The 24274-nt window shown below is 41.3% G+C and overlaps 2 protein-coding genes across 3 annotated transcripts in view; one reads left to right on the forward strand and one right to left on the reverse strand.

Annotated features, from left to right (window-relative positions):
- The window catches only part of myo10 (myosin X), a 130932-nt gene extending 126620 nt beyond the window's left edge, over positions 1-4312 (forward strand). Inside the window, exon 41 of the mRNA XM_074650010.1 lies at positions 41-4312. Within this exon, the coding sequence (XP_074506111.1) occupies positions 41-151 (111 nt within the window). The 3' untranslated portion in view covers positions 152-4312. The remainder of the gene's footprint in view (positions 1-40) is intronic.
- A 1949-nt stretch (positions 4313-6261) lies between these two features.
- On the reverse strand, positions 6262-22416 carry marchf11 (membrane-associated ring finger (C3HC4) 11). 2 transcript variants are annotated; one of them, XM_074650018.1, is made up of 4 exons: positions 21635-22416; positions 13134-13289; positions 9335-9531; positions 6262-8714 (listed from the first exon to the last, which is right to left on the reverse strand). In XM_074650018.1, exons 1-4 carry the CDS (start codon positions 22022-22024, stop codon positions 8429-8431), a joined length of 1029 nt encoding a protein of 342 aa, XP_074506119.1. In that variant the 5' UTR covers positions 22025-22416; the 3' UTR covers positions 6262-8428. The 2 variants fall into 2 exon arrangements, with proteins under 2 accessions (XP_074506119.1, XP_074506118.1); XM_074650017.1 differs by having other exon boundaries at positions 6263-8714; positions 9339-9531.
- Positions 22417-24274: the final 1858 nt, after the last annotated feature.

The raw sequence follows: 24274 nt of genomic DNA on the forward strand, positions 1-24274 counted from the left end.
AACATCATGAACTGTATAAACGCTTCCTCTTCCTCTGCAGGTCATGGACATCGCCAAGCTGATGAAGGCCTACATCAGCATGATCGTCAAGAAGCGCTACAGCAACTGTCAGTCCGTCAGCAGCCACGGCAGCCAGTGTAGTGCCTGGTGAACTCCGCCCCTATTAACCTTTGACTTTATGGCCACATGCCTGAAGTGCCGCGGAGGGTCAGGCTTGGCCGTCGTGTGGACGCCCGTCCTCGGCGCTCTGGAGAGAGAGGCAGCTCGTACATTTGACACGTCAGACTGACTCTGTGAATGCTGGAGACGAACCACGATGCTCTTAATGTTAATTATTTTGACTGGTTTCATTCCAAAACATGAAACATCCACACCTGATAGATCACAACTTATAAAAGAAACACAGTCAGCAGTTGTTTCAAGCAGGTAGGATAAAGCTGTTATTGGAGTCCACAAGGCTTCGCTCTGCTAAAGTTCACACACAGAACAATTTGATAACCGTGACAGACTAGAAACCAGCTAAACCTCTAGAGATTATCATGATGATAAGACATCTGATTGCAAGCAGGGCCCAGTGCTGAGAAGGTCGAGGGATGACGCCCATAATCAAACACAAGTTTTCAGAAAATCCAACAAAGCAGCTACTTGAGTCGTGTAACTTTACACTGACGAAAACCAGGAGCCCTGCTTGATAAATCAACCTCAATGTCCTTAATTGTAAGTAAATTACAGTTTCATTAATTTGCCTCCTACAAGAACCTTGAATCTAAGGTTTTATGAACAGGATGACATCCTCAGAATTATCAAAGTTTTTACAGTGAAACAATCTGTTATCTCTTAAAATGTGCATGTAAAAGACGGTCTAAGACACACGAGAAACCCAGATTGTTGCCGGTGGACCAAACAAGCATATTATTATTAAGAAAATTACATTATATGCAGGAGTTTTTTAACCGTACAGGACTGACTGTTTTGGGTAATAATGTTTCCGTTAACAAAACTTAACAAAACAGAGAATCCCCCAGCATGCCAACATATAAAAACATGTACTGAAGGTCAAAAAATACCTATTTTTCAGGGCAGGGAGGGTACTGTACACAGTACTGTACTGTACTTTGTTATTGTTATCTATAGTGGATGTTTGCATAAAAACACACAATTCAAAATGATTATGATTATTTAACTATTTGCTTTGATTAAAAAAAATCTTGGCAAGCTGCTTAGAGCTAATGTAATGAAGTTAAACAGGTCATAATTCAACTCTCTATGATCTATTTTATATTGATGTGAACACACCTCCTTCAGACAACTGGATTTATTCAAGTTTCTCACCCAAAACTACATTGAACACATCATGATAACGTTATAATTTGCCTTTGAACGCCTAATAACAATAACTCAATGGCACCTCCGTTAACGTTTGTATCTCCGGTATTTAGCCAGTCAGGACTGTGCTGCCCACCGGCTGCGTACCACCAGTGGTACGTGTACCATAGTTTGAGAAACCACTAGTCTAAGACAACACAATGTTGTGTTTAAGAGCAAAACACAGAAGTGTATCAACGTATATTAGTCAAATATCAACATAAAACCGCATTAAAGTCAAAGTGATTAGACAATAACAAAAAAGATACAACAATGTCTCCTCCTACTGGGCTCCTGAAACAGCCAAATACAACAACAAGTTCAACTTCTCCACAGTTTCTCAGACCAAAGAAAACCAGCTGAAAGGTTTAACCCATTCAGTCAGAGTTTACTCTGGAGGTGCGGATGTGTCTTGTTTTGGAATAAATCGGTTCATTTCTTCTTGATGCTAATGTGCTGTGACACTACAAGGACTGTTGTTGTTGTTGTTGCAGGATGGGGCTATTTGTTACTGAGTTTTTTTTTTCGTATGACTGTTTCGGTGTGTGTGAGTGAGTTTTGAGAGAGGTGTGTCTACATGTCTGAATGTAAAACGCAAAAAAAAAAAAAAAAAAGCAGAGAAGATAAAGAAAATAGTTAAAGCCTTTTCCTCTGCTTTGAAACACTCTGGGACTTGACCTTCTATACAAACTTTCTCTAGGATGATCTGTTCACTGTAAATAATATGCAACTGTACTCATCTGAAGCATTTCAAGTTTGGGACTCATTGTTTGGATTGATTTGCTGATGACTGCTGAGGTCACACACAAGTGCCTGTTTAAAGGGATAGTTTGGGTGTTTTGAAGTGGGGTTGTATGAGGTACTTCTCCATAGTGAGTGTATATTACCAACAGTAGATGACGGTCGGCACGCCAACAGCATCCAGAAACAGACACCAGAGCAGATATGGGGACGGCAGAAAAACATATTTTAGACACCTGAAGAAATTCTTATCTTAAAAAAAAAAATCAATTAATATCCGTTTAAGTCAGGGGTCAACCTTTACTATCAAAAGAGCCATTTTAGGCGGAAAAAAAAAAATCTGTCTGGAGCCGCAAAACATTTGATCATTGTGATGAAGGTAACACAGTTTATAGTCTAAGTATATAGTATATAAATCTAATGCAGTGAGGGCCAAAGAGACAATGTACTACGGAGTATTAGGGCCACATTGAGGGAAAAAACATCTGAGATTTACAGAATAAAGTTATAAGTTTACGAGAAAAGAAGTCGTTATATTAGGAGAATAAAGTCAGAACTTTACGAGAAAAAAAGTCGTAATAAAAACTGACTTTGCTCCGGTGCCGGTGCTCCTGTCTGTTTCTCCAAACTGGTGGCATAACCGACCGTCATCTACTGCTATGGATTAGTACCTCACACAACCCCTCTTCAAAACACCCGTACTAATCCCTTTAAGACTAAAGCAGGACGAACTGAACTCAAAAATCTGACTTTTGTCTCATCGATGCCACTCTTGTTCCTGTGTAACCAGAATCTGGAAGGTGCTCCCATGTTCCCTTTAACTTACCAATGTACTTTTACACTGCAGAATCTGTCCAGCTACACAAGTCATTCAAGCTCAAATTTGTTCTCGTGACAAATCTTGTTAATTTCTTAATATCGGTGCATCAATTTTATCACATTTGCTCCTCAAATCAACACTACCACGAAACAGTAGTTGATTACTTCTTAGCAAAATTGAAAGCGTCAAACCGATATGGCTGCAAAGAGATGTTAATCTCAGGTGTAAATAGGGCTGGGTTTTGAGTTTGTCATACTATATTTATACAGAAGAATATATACTTTTTAATATCTCTGGTTTTATTAGACTATTGTTGGCAATGCTGCAAATTATTTTGCTGCATAGATTTTTATGTGATTTTTGTAAAAAAAAAGTGATAAAGTACATCATCTAATTTCCCGGATTCACTCAAATCTAACATTCCTGTCTGCTTATTTAGTCCATAAACAGTTTCTAAATTAATTGTATAGAAAATGTACTTTATCGCCACTAAAAGGACTTGTTGTTATCGTTATTGTTGAATTGCAGTGACACAAACATCCCCTTTAAACTACAGGGGTGTGCAGTCACCTATCACCTTCTAACTGGGATATATATACTGTACATACTTCAAAATTTTAGGGATTTTTTTAATGTTTGGAGATTGTTTTTTCTTGCAAAATAGTAACAGACAAAAAAAGAAAACCCTGCACACTAAGATAAAAGTACTCATTCTTCTGTTCCGCTTTTCTTTTGTACATATTTGCTTCACCGCACCTGCAAGATCTTCGAAGAAATTCGTACCCTCCAGATTGTAGCGGAGTTATTGTTTGGCTATAAAACATTACGCAATGCCCCTTTAAGTAACACAGACTGCAATGATTGGACATTATTAGAAGATGGATGTCGATGCGATCACTCAGATTTGAGTTGGGATGACTTGCTCAGTTGGACCGTTCACAGTGTAACATTCCTACAACATTTCACCGGAGCTCCGCGGGCGGCAGATCCATCCAAAGACGCGCAGTGTGCAGGTTTTTCTTCCACAGTGCCTTGTTGTATATTGTGTATTTTGTTTTCCATGTGTGGTTTCTTTTTTTTCTGGTATAATGTGCAATGTTATATATATATACAGTATATATATATATTATAATCACGTGGCTGTACATTTTATACTGTAAGTCTTTGCCTTCTATTTTTTTTTCTCCTGAATGATGACTACATGGTGATTCTCTCAAGATTAAAAAAATCTTGTTGTATTTTTCTCTACGCAAACCATCCGACTAACGGTGGATATTTGACGCAATATTGGTATCTTGTTTGTTTGTTTGTTTTTTAATCTGCATTAGCTGTGTTATGTATTGAAAGGATGATTTTAACAATAAATGATTACATATTTGGTCTGAAGTTGCATTCATACACACTTTTTCCTTTATTTTACACAAGACAGAATCAACAGAAGTAGTTTCATGTTTTGAGTACTTTGCAAATAATTACTTTGAGATCAGTTTGGTGGGCCGGTATAATCGCCATTAAACTAACTTTCCTCTGTATCTGACTAACTGGTAATGTCACATGTTCTTAGGTCCAGCCATCCATTTCTGATGCTTCTCTGGTCGTCATGGCAGCCGACTCAATCTGGGAAAAAAGCAGTGAGGTCAGGACCAGTGTGCTGAAGTTAGCCAGAGACATACATGTCATAAAAGTGCTTCTCTGACAAAAAACGTGACTCTTATCGCTGAGATTTCTGAGGAGACGAGTAAGGACTCTCTGATGAACATATGGTGTGAAATTTGTGTGTGTAGTGTCAAAAATGTGACCTCAGCAGCAGTTTCTAAAAGTACTAACTTTTGCTGTCTTCCAATAAAAACTGTCCCAAATTTAACATTGGCCCCTATGGGAACGTAGCCTGGAGTTGCTCTCACTTCCAGGCATTTATCGACAAATGTGTAATTCAGACTTATTCCATAGCTACATGACTGCGACCAGCACAAAATTTCCTACAATTTGATGAAAAAATTATCTATAAAGAGTGAATATTGTAGTTGAGGGAGCAATTTGTTCGGAAAATTTTCAAAAGATTTTAAAACTTTCCTCCACTCTAGCTGTGATGTCACGCACTCTAGCTTTTAACGACACGCTTTTTACACACCCATTATAAAATGTGAAACGTTCTGAAAATTTAACAAAACGTAAATTGCGATTTCGTGAAAACCGTGATAACTATCAAAATGCCCATTTGGCCCAATAAAGTCCCAAGTCTCGTGATCCATTTAAACTTTTAATCATGTTTCTAGGTTAACGTATGGCGACTCTGTATGGCCCCAAAGAGGAGTGTTTTTGAGCTATCTTCCCGTCGATTTTCCATTCATTCCTATGGAGCAAAAAAATCACGCTTTTGCGCCATTTTTTCGGAATGCGCTGCGCGAATCTCTTAGAAAAGTCGTAGCACACGATTCACAATCTTTACGCACGTTTTTTTTTTGCCTTGTGCTTACAGGCACACTGGAATAATTCACAACTCCTAGCAGTGGCGTTATAGGAACTGCGTTGCTAGGCAACAGCTTGGGTTCATGTTTACTTTCTGTCAGCTGATTTCATTCACATACACTGCAACTGGAAATAAACTGGGACACATTTAAATGTTCTATATATGGTAGATTTGTGACATCACAAATGTACAGTAATCCTGACGACTCGATTTAAAGGCGCAGTTTTTGAATATGAGCTGTGTGTATTTCTGTGTGAATTGAGCGTTTCACTCACTTTCATCCGTGAACACGGAAGAGGTTTCGGTCCCACCCGTCTGACTGATAATCTAACTCACCTGATAATATCACCTGCTGGCGTCAGTGCTTCTCCGGGTTGTGATGGCAGTGAAATCATTAAAATAATCATCCTTGTACAATGGGTCCCATATATATTAGTCCCAACGTCTCCCAGAATTGAATAAAATAATACGATATAAAAGCGCTCACCTTTGGACAACCTCTGCTCAAAGGCAATCAAAGATGCTGTGCTTGGTTGAACACATGAACAGTGACGTGAGAAGCAAGCCTGTGTGAAGAATGAAAAAAAGAGAGCTTGAGAGAGAAGTTCAAACCTTAGTGCCACTAACTCTGCATACCGAATAAAGCTGGACTCACCAACATTAGATCATCTTTGTGCCTTGGGTCTCGATGTGAAGAAGCTACTGCTGCTACCACTGGGATCTCTCGGTAGTGAAGTTCAGCCACTCTCCGTCGCCCCACAGCAGCCATCATTTATTTGCCCGACAGCGCAGCTCTAAAGCCAAACGCACTACGTTCTATTTTACATCAAGCAAATAACCCACACTGCTCTCTGTGTATAGAAATATTCTTTATACATTACATCCATGTTAACACTCAAAAGAAATAGAAATACAGCCAACAGCAAAAGTCACATTCAAGTCATTTTGACGTCATTGAGACGTCATCACCCAGCCTCCTAAGGCACCAAAAAAAATCAAATGACCCAGGGTTGAGAACAGAACCCCCAAACCCATCCCCAAAACCCCCAAACCCCACAACCCAAACACCACAGGGCTCCTGGAAGCTCAACAGAATGGCATACGGACAGATCAAAATCCACAATTTTCAACAGCTGTATTTATAACTGGCACAATTCATCTGAGGACCGAGTTAAAGTGACATTCAAAGACGTCCATATTCGCTGCCTGCATTGTTGAGTGAAACTAAAACCTCAGTATCTTTCTGACATCAGTTGGTTGTTGTGCTCATTTAAAATCTGTCCAAATCTCTGAATCCTGCCTCCTTCTGGTCTTCTAAAAGGTAAGATATATTTGTACAAAACGTGAAGCAGGTTTATCCAAAAGGAAACACAGTGATGAAGATACAAAGCTCTCTCTTCATAGTCCAGCAGATTTGGAAGGATCCAGTTTGAAACTCAAAGCTATATAAACTCAGTCAGTGCAGTTCTAAACCTAGAATCAAAGCGGTGTAAGTAGCGAAGAACGGGCCCTCCGCCTTCCTGTGTGCGGGGGTTACTGGCAGGACGCCGGTCGACGTGGCCAGGCACAATGAAACAGGAACTCTCGACGACAGACGGTTCATGAGTTATGAAAGAGGACGGGGGCTATGAGTCTATATTGTCAGGTAAAAGCCCTCAGGCCTGGACCCTTGTCATGCTTGAGAAATTTGGAGCAGATTGGACTAAGTATGCTGAAGTTACAACAACTTCCTGTTTTATGGCGAAAGGCGCTTTTCGCCACCACGGCAACAATCCTGAACATGAACACACAAACATTTGATAACTTTTCATCGCTCCCTCTCTTCATTCACTCTATAGCTCTTTTTCTCTCTCGCTCGCTCGTTCAGCTGAGGACGAGGGGCCAACTTTGAATGCGTTGTGTTTACAAACAGCAACCGACAACGGTTACATATTACACCTTTAATGTGCAATAGTACCACCACTAAAACTAGCTTTGCATTGAGTCTGAATACAAAGTCCAGATCAGATTGATAAAAGGTTTTTTTTGCCCCACTAGTGGTAAGCGTCCTAGAATAGACGCCTTCTCTTCATTTTGCCGCCGTCCAGCAATTGTTTTCTGATGTGTAACATATTTACAGCCTCACTGGGCTGCTAGAAAGGCATGTTGCTAGACTGTATATCAATAACACTTTATTTTATGGACCTGTAAGATTCTGATGATTTGGAACCAATTACAAGGACCTCCATTTGATCCCAAGTAAACCCAAGGTAAATTCTCATTCGTTATTTATTTATGTAAATTGGAGGTGTACTAATTTAACATGGCCTCCATTTCCCCCAAATTGCAGTTCTTTCTAGGAACCTTCCTATAAAATTTAGAGTTAAATATCTTTCTATGAAATTATAGGAAACTACGGTACTGTAAAACTAAGGTTGATCAGAATATCTGAAGATATTTTGTTTCAGTACACATCGGCCCTTGTGCTGCGTTCATGTCATGTGGCAACTTCTGCAAATACTTGTTCATGTCAAGACTGGGAAGCCATTTTTTTTCTCCAAAAGATCCCATATATCCGACCTGGTGCCGAACAATAAGTGTTTATAAAAGCAAACAAGCACGGATGCCTCAAATCAATCAAAGCCCATTGTTCAAGGTAGTATAGTGCTACGCTGACCATGCACAGTATCTATTTACTCTTACACAGCAATCCTGATTGAATACCTTTTATCCAACATGACATGAATGCTGCAAATGGTCTGGAAAAAGAAATAGTAGAGGTGTAGTTTGTGAAAGGGAACAACACCACGTGAGTTCATTTAACTGTTGAGATTGTTGTGAGGACCGGCCCCAGAGCAGACAAACAATTCCAACTCAATCGGAAAACATTTAGTGACAGGAAATCTGCAAAAAAAAAAAAATCAATGTTGTGTAATGTTATAAACCGCCCAGAGAAGCCCAGACTTTTACCACCAAGTGCAAACCATCAGATGCTTTTGTTCCTGCATAAATACCGTTACACCGATGTTACACGAATGACGACCTCTCCCGAGTCACTGTCCTGACTGAGGTTGTTTCGGCGCACCAAGCCGGGACAAAAGGGGCCCAAACAGAGGCAGGTCCATGGCTGAGGCCCCAGCTGGGTGGGACGCAAAGGGCCGTTGGGCCCGAAGGTGGCCAGAGGCAACCAAAGCGTCCTGGGGGACAACGAGGAATGGCCGGCGCTCGTCTCCTCCATGTCCTTCGCTTTGTCGTAGCTCTGAACGTCCCAGTGGAGGTTGACGGCCCGCCAGCGCATGAAGACGTTGTACACCGCTGCCCCCTCGTGGACAATCAAACCTGTCACAAGGACATAAAACAAAGGAAATGTTAATCCTCTGATACTGTCACTACAAACACAAAAGCCTGTCACTGACTGACTGATGAAGTAAAGCAATTGTTTTCTCATTGGCTGTTGCTCTTTCAAAATGAAAAGGGGGGACATATTAGCGGTTCCACTCAGATTTTTTCAGATTACCTATCTCACCGTTTTAGAAAAATAACTTTTTTTTAATCATATTTGCTCCATTTCTACCCACTGCAGCTTTGTGTCAGTGTCAGGTTATAAAGGGTGTTGTGCACATCTGTATAAACATGAGTGGATGTACAGTCAGCCGGTAGTCAAGCAGCCTGTGAAAGACGATGAAGCAGTTGATGTCAATCACCAAATGCAAGCTGTGACTTCAGTGCTCTGCCTGAACTAACTAAAGCTATGCTCCATCTGTGCTATAGATTTTGTCTTATGTAACCTAGACAGAGAAAAAAAATATGTGAAATCATCTTTTCTATTCACAAATAAACATCAAGGTTTCAAAGAGAGGTTTGATCAGTTTCCCAACTTGAAATTCAACGGTTTTTTGATCAGAGGAAATTCTTTACATTCTGCTGACTCCAGCTGTGTGACTCATTCACAGGCTCACCTACCTACGCAGACCAGGTCCATGAAGCCGTACATGCCGTAGCAGATCTGGAAGAGGACGTCGCGGCGCTGCCAGACGGCCTGCGGGCTGAGAGCCGACCACAGCAGCCAGGAGATGCTGGCCACCAAGAAGAGAGAGCCCAGGAACACGGCGATGATCTGCACCTTCTCCACCAGGGTGATGGTGATGGACTGCCACTGACACACAGAGAGGAGAGAGAGAACCCAAAGGACTGTTACAAACACACATGTTCTGATCTGCCACTTTCTCTAGTCTGATCCATTCATCCTCTGAATGCTCTAGGTCTCTAGTCTGATCCATCCATCCTCTGAATGCTCTAGGTCTCTAGTTTGATCCATCCATCCTCTGAATGCTCTAGGTCTCTAGTCTGATCCATCCATCGTCTGAATGCTCTAGGTCTCTAGTCTGATCCATCCATCCTCTGAATGCTCTAGGTCTCTAGTTTGATCCATCCATCGTCTGAATGCTCTAGGTCTCTAGTCTGATCCATCCATCCTCTGAATGCTCTAGGTCTCTAGTTTGATCCATCCATCCTCTGAATGCTCTAGGTCTCTAGTTTGATCCATCCATCCTCTGAATGCTCTAGGTCTCTAGTCTGATCCATCCATCGTCTGAATGCTCTAGGTCTCTAGTTTCATCCATCCATCGTCTGAATGCTCTAGGTCTCTAGTCTGATCCATCCATCCTCTGAATGCTCTAGGTCTCTAGTTTGTGGCTGTAAAGTTTCATGAGGCTGTGATTATCCTAGAGGTCACCACAAGGTCATTTTATACAGTGAGGTCAAGTTTCACTACAATGAAATGTCTCCTATGGGGACTAACAGCATCACACATGAATACAGTTGGGCTCATTGGATCCATAAGAGTCTCAGCTTTACATTGATACCCAATTTATGGAATTCAAAGACTGTTTAGGCACCCCAGTATGCAGAAATATTCAAACACACCATTTTAGAATAAAAATAACACATTTATACTGCATTCATAAAACTGCATGTTCTTTGCCCAAAACTAAATAAAGTAGGCATGTCTGTAAAGGGGAGACTCGTGGGTACCCATAGAACCCATTTTCATCCACATATCTTGAGGTCAGAGGTCAAGGGACCCCTTTGAAAATGGCCATGCTAGTTTTTCTTCGCTAAAATGTAGCCCAACTTTGGAGCATTATTTAGCCTCGCCTGCAATCCTGCGGGTCTCAGAGGGTTAAAACACTGACTGTTCGAAGGTCTTCAGTGTCATCGTACGGCCAAACGCGCCGACCTCGTCTCCTCTAAGTGCAACAAACACATATGATGCTCCTGATAACACCCACACAGATTGATTCCCATGTAAACCCACTCGTAATTTGTGCGACCGTGATGTAATCTCGTGCAAACGTTATAATGAATTGTGCAAAAAATATATAATTATTTCTGCACACCAGTTATTTCCATGTGCATTTCCACCATAATAAAGGCTAAAATGTCAAGCAGCCTGACTGGCAGGACCTCCGTCTGGCTGGAAAACAACATGAAACAGAACACGACGAGTTACGTCACGACACGGAAACACAAAATCAGGAGGAAAAGAGGACGACAAAAAGTTGTAAAGTTAACAAATCACCAACAAGAGAAAATAGGAGAGCGGATGAGAAGAAAACAGAAAAGCTCAGAATAAACAACTCGGTTGTTCGATGCCGAGCAGATGATCGCGAAGCTGCACGCTGCTCGCTTCAGAAGAAAAGACTTCTAGGCAGACTGAGTGGACAGAAAGCAAGAAAGCGGAGCTCTACTGAGCCTCAGCTGTGTGTTTGCTCAGTCTGCCAGTGACTCAAGTCCCATCTGGAGCGAACAGATCTGAAAAGGCCTCGATGTTCTTCATGGAAGAAACGATCCAGAATGCAGATATTTTTAAGCCTCGGGAGTCTCTGTCTGCTCAGCTTTGGAGGAAAAGAGGACTGAAGGAATCCAAACCGACGGCAGAAACCTGAAGAGGAAACAGAAACACTCCGCAGGTTCACAGTCAACGCTGCCATAAACAACATCTGTGTTTTCTTGAAAATAAACGGATTTTAGATGCACTGCTTTCTAAATTTGGTTGAGCAGAACCCATTGAAAACGTAAATATCCATGTATATTTTTTGTTAATGTTTTCCTGATTTGTGTGCCCTAGAGCAGTTTTATTATTCATGTTTTCGTGTGTTTGCTTGTCTCCTTTGCTGATGTTGCAATGGATCAAGCTATTGTCTTTCATTTCTTGGCAATATACTGTACGTTCTTTGATATGGCTGAAGCTTAAAAAACCCTGAACGCTACACTTCCCACAATGCACCCTGATTGTTAAACGCTCACATCTTTTAAATGCCACACCACCAGTTTGTTACACGGGCGTTCTGTTAACAACACTGTAGTCTGCGGCCATGCTAGCATCTCTGAGGTTGTAATGCTAACGTGCTCACAATGACGACATGCTGATGTGTAGCAGGTATGATGATCACCATGTTCACCCATTGGTTTGTGGACTGCGCTTTTGAAGCCTCGAGTTCAGCATTTTGGCCATCGCCATCTTGTTTTTTGCAACCAGAAGGTTGAAGGTGGAGCTAAGTACAACCGAACGCTGAATACGACATTTTTAGGCAACCAAAATGTTACAATTAACTTTGATGAACTGAAAACACACTGTGAAAGGGTTAAAGTTCGAAGACAAAAACACGAACAACTCCCAGACCGGACAACGGCGTGGTAGCCCCGCCCTAAAGCATCCCCTGCTTTATGGTCTATCTGACTCTAAATGGGACCATAATTTACTAAATGAACATCATGCTGTATTGAAGAAGACTTGAAACAAGCGATTGAGACCATAAACTCATGTTTACAATGTTTACTGAGGTAATAAATCAAGTGAGAAGTAGGCTCATTTTCTCATAGACTTCTATACAATCAGACTTATTTTTGCGACCAGAGGAGTCGCCCCCTGCTGGCTGGTAGAAAGAATGCAGGTTTAAGGCACTTCAGCATTGGCTTCACTTTTCAAACCCTCGAGTTGCCCACTGTGTTCACCAGTGATGAGTCTTTCATTAAAAAATAATAATAAACTTCTATTAAAAAGTTTTATTTAGAGGGTGAAGAAGAAGAACTAAATTACATAAGAGCACTTCTACATTTGTTTTTTTTGCAGGAAGAGCTCCGACAGACGCAGGTGGGTTTATTTGTTGTCAGTTTGCCAGTTAAACAGCGTTTTACCAGTTCAGCTCTGCGTGGCTGTTTTTTCCTCCAGCACAGAAAGCTGTGAATATTTCTGAAGAGCATAAATCTAACTGGTGGGTCGATAACATCAGAGACTGTAAAAAAACAACCTCTTGTTAATGCCTCCGGAATAATTTAGAGAGCACGCTGGGAGGGAGAAAACCGTAACCTCAAAATGTTTATGGCTGTAAAAAGCTGTTTAAAAGGCCAGAAAGAATATAATGGGCTGCAGTTTTGATGTCACATCGCTTGCCAGGCAAGAGGGTTTTCCAGGAAGAAGAGCACTCGGTTTTTCATTGATATCCACGAGTTCTCAGTTTATCAATTAAACTCCCATCTTCATACAAAGTGTGCTTTCCAACAACATGTGACTTAAATCGAACACAGCTCTCTCTCCCTCCTAAAAGAAAGTGTGTGTTTCCACAGGTGACTATATCTTCAAGTGTGCCCTTTCTTAGCCATCTCCACCAAACCGTTCAATAGAGTCCCTATCTGAGGCACCTTTAAACAGAGAAACCAGCCCATTAAACCAGCAGCCCTTCTGCAGTAATTTACCTGCCAAGGTGTCTTCATGTTGATGGCGATGACGTGGAAGCGATAGCAGCAGAGCTCACAGGTCCAGCAGCCTCGCTCACTAATCCACTTCAGCAGGCAGGTCTGGTGGGTGTAGCGCACTGAGCCGTCACACCGACACGGGTTCAGCAGGTCGCCCTGGAGACCGGAGAGAGGCCAAAGGTCAATATATGGACATACTGTAGAATAAATGGGGGCCAACAAGTGGCAGAATACACTATACAGAATATACAGAATATACAGAATATACAGAATATACAGAATATACAGAATATACAGAATATACAGAATATACAGAAATACGATAATAAGGCAGTAAGAAAGTTGATGTTGTCATATGAGCATATAGTCATGCCAACTAAACTATGATCGTGAACATTATACCTGCATGTTAGCATTTAGCTCAAAGCACTATTGTAGTGGTGCTAATAACACGGCTGTAGACTCTGGTTTTTGTTTGTTTTTAAATCGCCTAAAATACTTGTCATGAATATATATTGACATAAAACCTAAACATAAATATCGTTCTATTCAAGTATTCCAGTGACAGTGAGCCAGCATTCACAAAGGCGTCGGCAAAAAAAATACAACTTCTTTAGGTTTAAGCAAGAAAAACTACAACTTGTTAAGGTTTAGTTAATAAAACTACAACTTCTTTAGGTTTAGGCAACAAAACTACAACTTCTTTAGGTTTAGTTAATAAAACTACAACTTCTTCAGGTTTAGTTAATAAAACTGCAACTTCTTTAGGTTTAGGCAACAAAACTACAACTTCTTCAGGTTTAGTTAATAAAACTGCAACTTCTTTAGGTTTAGGCAACAAAACTACAACTTCTTTAGGTTTAGTTAATAAAATTACAACTTCTTCAGGTTTAGTTAATAAAACTGCAACTTCTTTAGGTTTAGGCAACAAAACTACAACTTCTTTAGGTTTAGTTAATAAAATTACAACTTCTTTAGGTTTAGTTAATAAAACTACAACTTCTTTAGGTTTAGGCAACAAAACTACAACTTCTTTAGGTTTAGTTAATAAAACTACAACTTCTTTAGGTTTAGGCAACAAAACTACAACTTCTTTAGGTTTAGTTAATAAAACTGCAACTTCTTTAGGTTTAGGCAACAAAACTACAACTTCTTTAGGTTTAGTTAATAAAACTGCAACTTCTTTAAGTTTAGGCAACAAAACTACAACTTATTTAAGTTTAGGTAATAAAACTAAAACTTCTTTAGGTTTAGGTAAAAAAAAAGGTTTCGGCAACAAAACTACAACTTCTTTAGGTTTAGTTAATAAAACTACAACTTCTTTAAGTTTAGGCAACAAAACTACAACTTCTTTAGGTGTAGGCAATAAAACTACAACTTCTTTAGGTTTAGGTAATAAAACTACAACTTCTTTAGGTTTAGGCAACAAAACTACAACTTCTTTAGGTGTAGGCAATAAAACTACAACTTCTTTAGGTTTAGGCAACAAAACTACAACTTCTTTAGGTGTAGGCAATAAAACTACAACTTCTTTAGGTTTAGGCAAAAACAAAACCACATAGTTAAGTTCAGGGAAAACACTGTTTTGGCTTAAAATAACTACGAACACAAAGACATCTACACATTATTGGATTCATGGGATGCGATCTCCACCCTTACAGAGTATCACACTGTCTATACTACAGCGCCTGACTTTCACTTCTGCTCCTGTCATTATTACTACGGTCGCTAGAGGTCGCTGTCGTGTTCTTTTATACCTTCTTTCGGTGGTCTATGTGAATAGATGATAAAATCTACTAATGGGTGCTGCATGGCCCCTATTTGACCCACAACTATGGGGCCTACAGTGACTGATAACGCCTATTTAATAGCTTGATCACAGTCTAATCGGCTGAACAATCAGCACAGAGGAAGCAGACTTCTGCCTGTTTCATCATCTGAGCGGCTGTAAAGAAGCTTTCCTTTTGCACACACTTAACGATGTAACATGGAGCCAGCAAAACAAAGACTGCTAATGTTACTTAATATTCATATCTTGTGTTGGTGTTTCTACTATCTTGACCACTCTCTGTAGTGCCAGTGACAGAGTCTTGAAGAAATAGAGGGAAACTATCTGCTCTTGGGTCAATATCGGAACCGTCTCCCTTATATTAATCTTACATCCATTTTCAAGGTCCAAGTGTCAAGTTTCCCATCATCTAGAAATCCTTGTTTTCAGGCCTCAGTTTGGCCTTTTTTCTCCCAGCGGGTCATACATCAAAGAAAATACACGACTTGTTCGCCAGAGGGCTTTACCAGCATCGCTCACATCAATGATCATTTCTCAAAAGCTACAACACTCGCGGATATTAACGGCAGGATGCGGCGTGACATTAATCATCGCGGTCGTATCTGTTTGTGCCATTTCTTTTTTTTTCTTCCTCCAGGCCTTCCTGAAGCAGCCATTAACTGTAGCTCCGACCTGCCGGCAGGGCTGTGAGTGGCATATTAATAGTATATTAAGGTCAGTGGTCAGGCAGCTCGTTTTTCATCGTGTCATATTAACCTTGTGGCTTTAAAAGGACCTTGGAGGCTTTCGCTTGAATCAACTTGAAGCAGGTCGGCTATCCACCGAAGCTGCGATTAATAAAAACCGACATCAAGGAGGATTTTAATATGTTTCTGAAATCTCTGAGGGCACATTTGATGGAATCATTCCACTTATTTTAGTATTATAAAGGCCAAAGGATTCTGGAGTCTACAAGAAAGTCAACAAGGCTCCAACTAAAGGGTGTTAATAGAACTATAATAAACTCGGACACTTGTGTTTGGTCAATTATTTCTCTGTTGTTACAATGCTAATGATCATTGTATTTTACATCGTTGGAAAGCCTGTTTATTTACCTTCGCAATGATGTCCAACTTGTAAGGATCATGCTTTTAAGGGATGAGCAGCACAGCTGATTATGTGGGTAGCGCCCAAGAAAAATTTGCCAAAATGCTCTGCCAATGCTAAACAGTGTATTCTGCAAGGCTACCAGGGAGCCTGCGATGACTGCCCTCCACCGTCAGGCCCGTTTACGCTGTAAACTATAAACTGTGTTACCTTCATCACAATGCTTAAATGTCTTGTGGCTTTTGCCTGAAACGGCTCTTTTGATAGTAAAGGTTGCTGACCCCTGAACACAGCGACTCTTATTTTCAGATGATTATACACTAAAGAAAACATACTTATTAATATTATATTCCATTTCTGCCAATAGATTCCACTAAATGCTACACACTGATCCTTTAAAGACCTGTCAAAATTTCCAAAACAGTCTCAACTCAAGGTCCACTTACACACTTGTTCTGGAGCTTTAAATGCAGTTAGTTAGTAGCTGCTGAAATAGATAGTAAGTAAACCTTCAGTTATGACAGTTTTGTCAAAGAACTTGCCAAAAAATCTTAAATCAAGGTCCACTTATTGAGGATCATGGGATGCGGTTGAAATCTCGAGAAAAGTCTAGTAAGTGAACCTTTAGTGTTGGCAGGCAGCAGTTGTCAACTGTTGTTTGAACAAACTATCAAGCACAAATTGGAGTTTTATCAGCTGCTTGTTTCCGAAGTTAAGAATGAAGTTCAACTTTGATCAGCATTTAAAACAGTGATCCACTGAGGTTTAATTGACCTTTTCTTCTGGTGTTAAAGAACATCTCATTCTCACTCTTATCTGCTCAGACATGAATATTTTAAAGTGTCAGATTTCCGTTTTTTGCAATCTCCTTGATAACTGGGGAGCTCGCTCAGCCTGCAGGTCTTGTATCAAAATCAAATATCAGCCTGGACCCGGAGGCAGAGCTATTAGATTAGCTCTACTAATAGTCTATAGCCCACGTTCAGAAGACAGGATATTCACTTAGGCATTTACTGCCCTGACTCCTCTCTTTCCCTTAAAGCTCTGGGAAGGATGAATCGTCCCTCACCGAGGCTCGCTCGCTGTCACGAGCCAAATAGGCCTGCAGAGTGTCAGATTTCAGAGACGGGTGGACAGAGTGTCTATTTGTCTCTACAGGTCCGCATCTGTCCATCCACCTCCAGGAAGACACGCAGACTGATGCATCACTCGGGGATGATATTTATTATACACAGATTTTACGATTAGTCACTGTCATCCACCTCTAAGATGTTTCATTGTGTATTGATCGTACAACTGACCGATACTACCAGAGTTTATGGGAAGACCTGAACTTAAGTGACTCTATAAATAAAAAATATATATGATAATATGATGTATTTTATCTAGCCTTTATCTAGGCTGTCAATCGATTAAAATATTACATTTGTATCTGTTCAAAATGAACCTTAAAGGGAGATTTGTCAAGTATTTAATACTCTTATCAACATGAGAGTGGGCAAATATGCTGCTTTATTCAAATGTATATGTATATATTTATTATTGGAAATCAATTAACAACACAAAACAATGACAGATATTGATCCAGAAACCCTCACAGGTACTGCATTTAACATAAAACAATATGCTCCAATCATAACATGGCAAACTGCAGCCCAACAGGCAACAACAGCTGTCAGTGTGTCAGTGTGCTGACTTGACTATGACTTGCCCCAAACTGCATGTGATGATCATAAAGTGGGCATGTCTGTAAAGGGGAGACTCGTGGGTACCCATAGAACCCATTTACATTCACTGATCTGGAGGTCAGAGGTCAAGGGACCCCTTTGAATATGGCCATGACGTTTTTTCCACGCCAAAATGTAGCGTAAGTTTGGACAAGCTAGTATGACATGGTTGGTACCGATGGATTCATTAGGTTTTCTAGTTTCACTTTAGCTTTAAAACTGAACCCGCAACCGTCCAAAAGATCGAATTGCGTTAATGCATTAAAGAAATTAGTGGCGCTGAAACGGATTTGCATTAACGTGTTATAATCGCGTTACCTTTGACAGCCCTAGTTTTACAGCATTATTGTGGTTTTCAGTGGAGAGTTTTGGCGTTCCATGAGGATTTAAATGCTGTTTTCAGCCTCATAAGAATAATGTTCTCATCATCTTTTTATCCTCTTTTAATTGCTTTTATCTTCCTGTTTTAATGCATTTCTTCACATTATTCAAAGCACTTTGAAGTGCCTTTGCGTTTGGAAGGTGCTCTACAAATAAACTTGCCTTGCCACATTTCTGGAAATCAGTCTATATAAGTGTTAGCCATACCATAAAATCTAATTTATGAAACATAAAGACCCTCCGGAGGGAACTGCTATGTCCATTTCTAGCTTCCTCTTCCTCCTCTCATGTATAACCCTATCATCTTCCCGGGTCAATCTGGTTTGACTGTTTATAAAGCATACAGTATAAATTATCACCCAATTCTGTGATGCACCTTTTTGACCAACTTCATTCCAAGGCATTACCAAAAGTTTCACACTTTTTTTGAATTTATGGTTAATAAACCTGATTTCTGTGAAATTCTACGTAATTTTTGAGTAAAAAATAAATAAAAATTTTGAATTATTTTGACTATAGTTATTATCAGAGGCACATGCTATTGAATAAAACACCCATAATTCAACGATAGTAGTGGGTTTTTGTTTTGGCAAAGACCATAGTAGGGAACCATCCATGTTATTTTGGGGCAATTAGATGACAGAAATCCATATTTATGATATAGTGAAGTTTGAAAACGAGTCAGATTTGACCCGAGGACAACAGGAAAGTTAATGGCATCTGGATTTAGGTCGGAATCAAATTGGAGAATAACATTTTGTTTACAACACCAACAGTACAGTAGTAGCTCTGCAAACAAAACTGCACTACAATACTGCCTTTAGTTGATCGGTGATGATGAATAGAATTAACAAAGGAATGTTATTTGGATGCATTACAGACGATTAAACACCCACGTGTCTCTTAGAGAACTCATTCATGCTGCTGCTCTGATCTGAACGGCCATTCAGAGATGTCATGAGCCCTCACAAGCAACGTTTCTGCACTCTAAAATTAGTATCATTTTAAAATGATTATTCCTGGATTACAATACAGCATGTCTGTATTACTTTAGAGTCAGGTTAGACTTTACTATGTATTTTTGTGTAACTTTGAAATCTGCAAGTCTGATCTACAGAGATAAGGCAGTCTTAGTTGTTTCTCTGAGTCTGGTATTTGGGAGACAACAATCTACCTACAAGCTTCCCCTGAACCAATAGCTGTGTTTTTATGCCGACGATCACATGATATTCACTTGTAACTAACTGAAAAGTAGAAAAACATTGCTCAAAATTCGTAGTTTGCTATTGTATTTAAGACAAAATGTTTTAATAAGAGATCTGTACATATGTACAAATAAAATCTACAGCCGTGATTTCAGTTCTGAGACCCGTGGAAATTTAGGCTAAATTTTGGCGAGGGGGTTTCTTGACCTCTGACCTCAAGGTATGTGAATGAAAATGGGTTTTATGGGTACCCACGAAATCACAGCATGGCTTTTTCTATGGTGTTCCTCAAGGTCTTAGTGTCTTAATGTGGTATTTTGGGGGGATTATTGAGCATTTTTATCAATTCTCAAGAGGTAAAAAAATGCATGTCTATTTCTTATTAATGACTAGGACAACTTGACACACAGTGCTGCATCTCACTTCAACTACATACACGCTGAAAATCAAAAAAAAAATTCTGCATTCGTTTTGATATTTTCCAAAGGAAAAGTCCCTAGAAGTGTATGATTCAACTTTTTCTCATGGTCTAGTGTTAAAAAAGTTAACAAAAATCGTAATGTCATATCGCAATACTTATCGAATTGGCCCCCGAGTATCTTGATAGTATCGAATCGGGAGAACGGCGTATCGTCCTAGCCCTACTGATCACACTCCCTGTGGCTCGCTGTGGTTTCAGTTTTTAAATCATTGATGATGCATTATGTTTGGAAATGGTTTCAGCTGCTTTTAGCCTTTCCTGAGATTATTACTGACTGCTTTTCTATGTTGTAGCACGTCGAGGGAGGACTAACGTTAATGTGCATTTTAAAGTATTTAAAATCTGCAAAGTAATCAGCTGTCAGATAAATGTTAACCGAGTAAAAATAACATTTCTCTCTGAAATCCGACTCAGTTTTAAATGCTAACTAAGTGTGAACACATACAAGGAATTGTAATTGAAATGTAGTTACTTTTCAGCACTAATAACTCAGCTGTTAAGATTGTAAAATGATGATATTCTTCATTACGCTGGGGGGTTTTCTGTGGGCCTCTAAAAGACCCCCGAGCTCACTTTTGGAACTGCTGAGCTATGCGCTGTCCATGGTGCTGAAGTCCCTGCAGCAGTTAAAGCTCCGGCGTTGTTCAAATGAAACTTTTCTGTACTGTCATAGATGGCTTTATACTCTTAAGTTTGGTTTTCTTTCTCTTACTCTTCAACTCTCCCTTCACACATTCAAACAGCTCTATTGATGGACATGGTATTAGCGTATTCTCAAAAACTGGAAGACACCAACTTCAGAAACTGGTTACATGAACTGGTTTCAGTTATCCACATGGAGAAATTGCGAACTAATAATTTAAAAATGGGAAGAATCTTGAGGTCCCTTTCTGCATCATTTGGACTCAGTTTGACAGCATTTGTATTCATATATTCATTGTTTCTCTGTTTTTGAATAAGTGCCATTATGGACGGCTTGCATTTAACAATCACATGTGGATGATACTGTATGCAATGATATGAATGACATGTGTTTTAGATCATTTTCTTAGTTATTTGTACCACTCCTCCCCGGGTGTAAATGGGTCTGAATTTTTTAGGTTGGGTTATGGGTTTTGATTTGTGTTTGGTTTATATGTTGTCATCAACATTTGTCATTAAAAATAACATACATGGTGTTGGGTTCTGGTTCTGATTGGCTCTCTTCACTACAGAACAACTGATACCTGTCCAATCAGGCCAGTTTCCCAAGCATGGAAACACATATTGTGCCTCAGTAGGTCCACAACTATTCTCAGGGACTCCTCCGACCCAGCTCATCACCTGTTTGACCTGCTGACCTCTGGCTACAGCTACAGGTCAATGAAAGCCCAAAACCTCCAGACTCACAGACAGTTTCTTTCCCTGGGCCATACGGACACTGAACAAACAATAAATCTGTGCATATTAAAACACTGAATGTGAAATACATTTGTCCGTGCAATATATCCTTGATGCAATATACACCTCAAGTGCAACTACCTTTGTTTACATTTTATTTATTACATATACCCTAACTACCTCTGTTTACATTACATCTATTTTTATATTTTATACTTCTAGTGTAACACTTCTGTTTATATTTATTTATTACATCTACTTCACCTGTTTTATTTGCTTTATAACTGTGTATTTTACCTGTTATATGTTTTATCTGCCTCCTTTAGTCTTAGTTAAGTATTTGTTTTAAAGCACTGACTTGAAGTGGCAACTGTGAATCTCGTTGTATTTAATACAATAATGACAATAAAGCTTTCTATTCTATTCTCTTGTGTAGGTGTCAGTGCATTTACCTGCTCTGCACCCTGGAAGCAGATCCTGCAGCTGGGAGTGGGGATGCAGGTGTCGCTGCTGCAGTTTGAATGCATCGTCTGCTCCTTGCAGGATGATCTGCCTCCGACTGCTCCATCAGCTCCATCAGCTCCATCCTCACCGGACAAATCACCCACATTGTTCCCCTCGCATGCATCCCTGCAGCTCCGGCCCTCTTCTTCCTCCTCCTCCTCCTCTTCCTCTCCCTGCCCTGCCTCGTCCTCATCCTCTGGCTGCCGGCGTCCTTGGGATCCGTGCGCTTCGCCCTCCTCCCAGGTGTGGTGCTGGGTGATGGAGGTGATGGAAGTGATGGAGGTGGTGGTGTCTGCACCCCCACAAGCTGGACCCGCCTCTCCCCCCTCTGTGCTCATAATAAAAATGAAAAAGTCGAGATATAAATTGCATAGATGCCACCACCCGACAGCTTTTACACACAGTTCTATCCAGCAGCACTGCGACGCAGAGAGGATGTGATGTGTGATGCAGCCTTAAAGGCTCCTAGATGTGCCTCCTGCTCCGTGGAAACCGAACCGAGCTCCTAAAGCCGAACCTATGGTGCTGTAGCCGGGCAGAGGTGCGGATCAGCGGCCCCGTCGCTCGGCTGGAACCGCCTCATGCGCTCCGGAGACCCGGGGAGCATCTCAGAGCAGCAGCCTCCTCCAGGCATCGCAACCGGGACTCAGCCGGATTCCCCCTCTTCCTCTTCCTCCTCTTCCTCCTGCTCCTCCTCTTCTTCCTCCTCTTCCTCCTGCTCCTCCTCCTCTTCCTCTCTCTCCTCCTCTTCCTCCTCTTCCTCCTCCTCCTCCTCTTCCTCCTCTCTCTCTCCTCCTGCTCCTCCTCCTCCTCTTCCTCTTCCTCTTCCTCCTCCTCCTCCTCCTCCTCCCCCTCCTCCTCCTCCCTCTCCTCCTCCTCTCCTCCTCCTCCTCCTCCTGTCTCCTCCTCCTGCTTCTCCTGCTTCTCCTACTCCTCTCTCCTCTTCCTCCTCCTCCTCCTCCTCCCCCTCCTCCTCCTCTCCTCCTCCTCCTCCTCCTGTCTCCTCCTCCTGCTTCTCCTGCTTCTCCTACTCCTCTCTCCTCTTCCTCCTCCTCCTCCTCTCTCCTCCTCCTGCTCCTCCTCCTCTCTCTTCTTCCTCCTCCTCTTTCCTCCTCCTGCTCCTCCTCCTCTCTCTTCTTCCTCCTCCTCTTCTCTCCTCTTCCTCCTCCTCCTCCTCTTCCTCTTCCTCCTCTTCCTCCTCGTCTCTCTCCTCCTCTTCCTCTTTCTCCTCCTCTTCTTCCTCCTCCTCCTCTCTCCTCCTCCTCTTCCCTCCTCCTCCTCCTCTTCTCTCCTCCTCCTCCTCCTCCTCCTCCTCTCCTCTTTCTCCTCTCTCTCCTCCTCCTCCTCCTCTTTAGTTCCCACCGAGGATGCTGACTGCCACACAGCAGCTGAAGACAGGACAACCCGGTTTGAAACCCCCCCCTGCTGTGGCCGATAGTAACCTCCTTGCTGAGGAGCTCTTGAGCAAGAATCCTCAGCAGCAACTTCTCTGACGAGTCTTGCTGCTCTCAGGAAGCAGAAAAGACCATTTCCCCGGAGAGATCACCAATCAATCACATTATTATCCCATTAATATGATGGAGGAGATAACTTTCCAGACCCGTGCACTTCTTCTTCTGCACCGCCGGCTGTATAAGAGAGAGAGATGAGCTGCATCATATTCACAGCCCAGTCCGTCCACTTGAGGCTGTGGTGAGATGTGGAGACCCGCAGCACCTCCCTGTGTTAAAGGGTCACCTGCTGGGTTACAAATGCCATCATTATCAAGGGTGGTGGCTTAAAGCGTCTCTGCATTCTAAAGAGGCACCTCAACATGATAGAGCTATTAACTCTCTGAAGCCTGTGGTTCTTGGTGGACAATTTAGGGGTCCAATAATAAGAGGTACTGAGAGTCAATACCAGAACTTAATTGGCAAATTACAAAATTAATTAACTGCAACATTGGTCGTGCCAAAATGCATGATAGCATTGCAGCAACTTTCCATGTGCTATCACTCCTTTTTTAATCCCTCCATCACTACAATATCCCCATGGTTTGTTTTGCCATTTTTCAAAAAGATACAGCATAAAAGAGGATAAACAGCACTATCTATGGCCCCGACCACGGCTCTGAAATATCAGTAAGTTAGAATCTATGGCCCGACCACGGCTCTGAAATATCAGTAAGTTAGAATCTATGGCCCCGACCACGGCTCTGAAATATCAGTAAGTTAGAATCTATGGCCCCGACCACGGCTCTGAAATATCAGTAAGTTAGAATCTATGAAATATCAGTAAGTTAGAATCTATGGCCCCGACCACGGCTCTGAAATATCAGTAAGTTAGAATCTATGGCCCTGACCACGGCTCCGAAATATTAGTAAGTTAGAATCTATGGCCCCGACCACGGCTCTGAGATATCAGTAAGTTAAAATCTATGGCCCCGACCACGGCTCTGAGATATCAGTAAGTTAAAATCTATGGCCCCGACCACGGCTCTGAAATATCAGTAAGTTAGAATCTATGGCCCCGACCACGACTCTGAGATATCAGTAGTCTAACTGTGCTGTGTATTGATAAGTCCATGGCGCTGTCCGTGGTGCTGAAGT

This window comes from Sebastes fasciatus, chromosome 11 (assembly GCF_043250625.1).
Source record: "Sebastes fasciatus isolate fSebFas1 chromosome 11, fSebFas1.pri, whole genome shotgun sequence".
Classification (NCBI taxonomy): Eukaryota; Metazoa; Chordata; class Actinopteri; order Perciformes; family Sebastidae; genus Sebastes; species Sebastes fasciatus.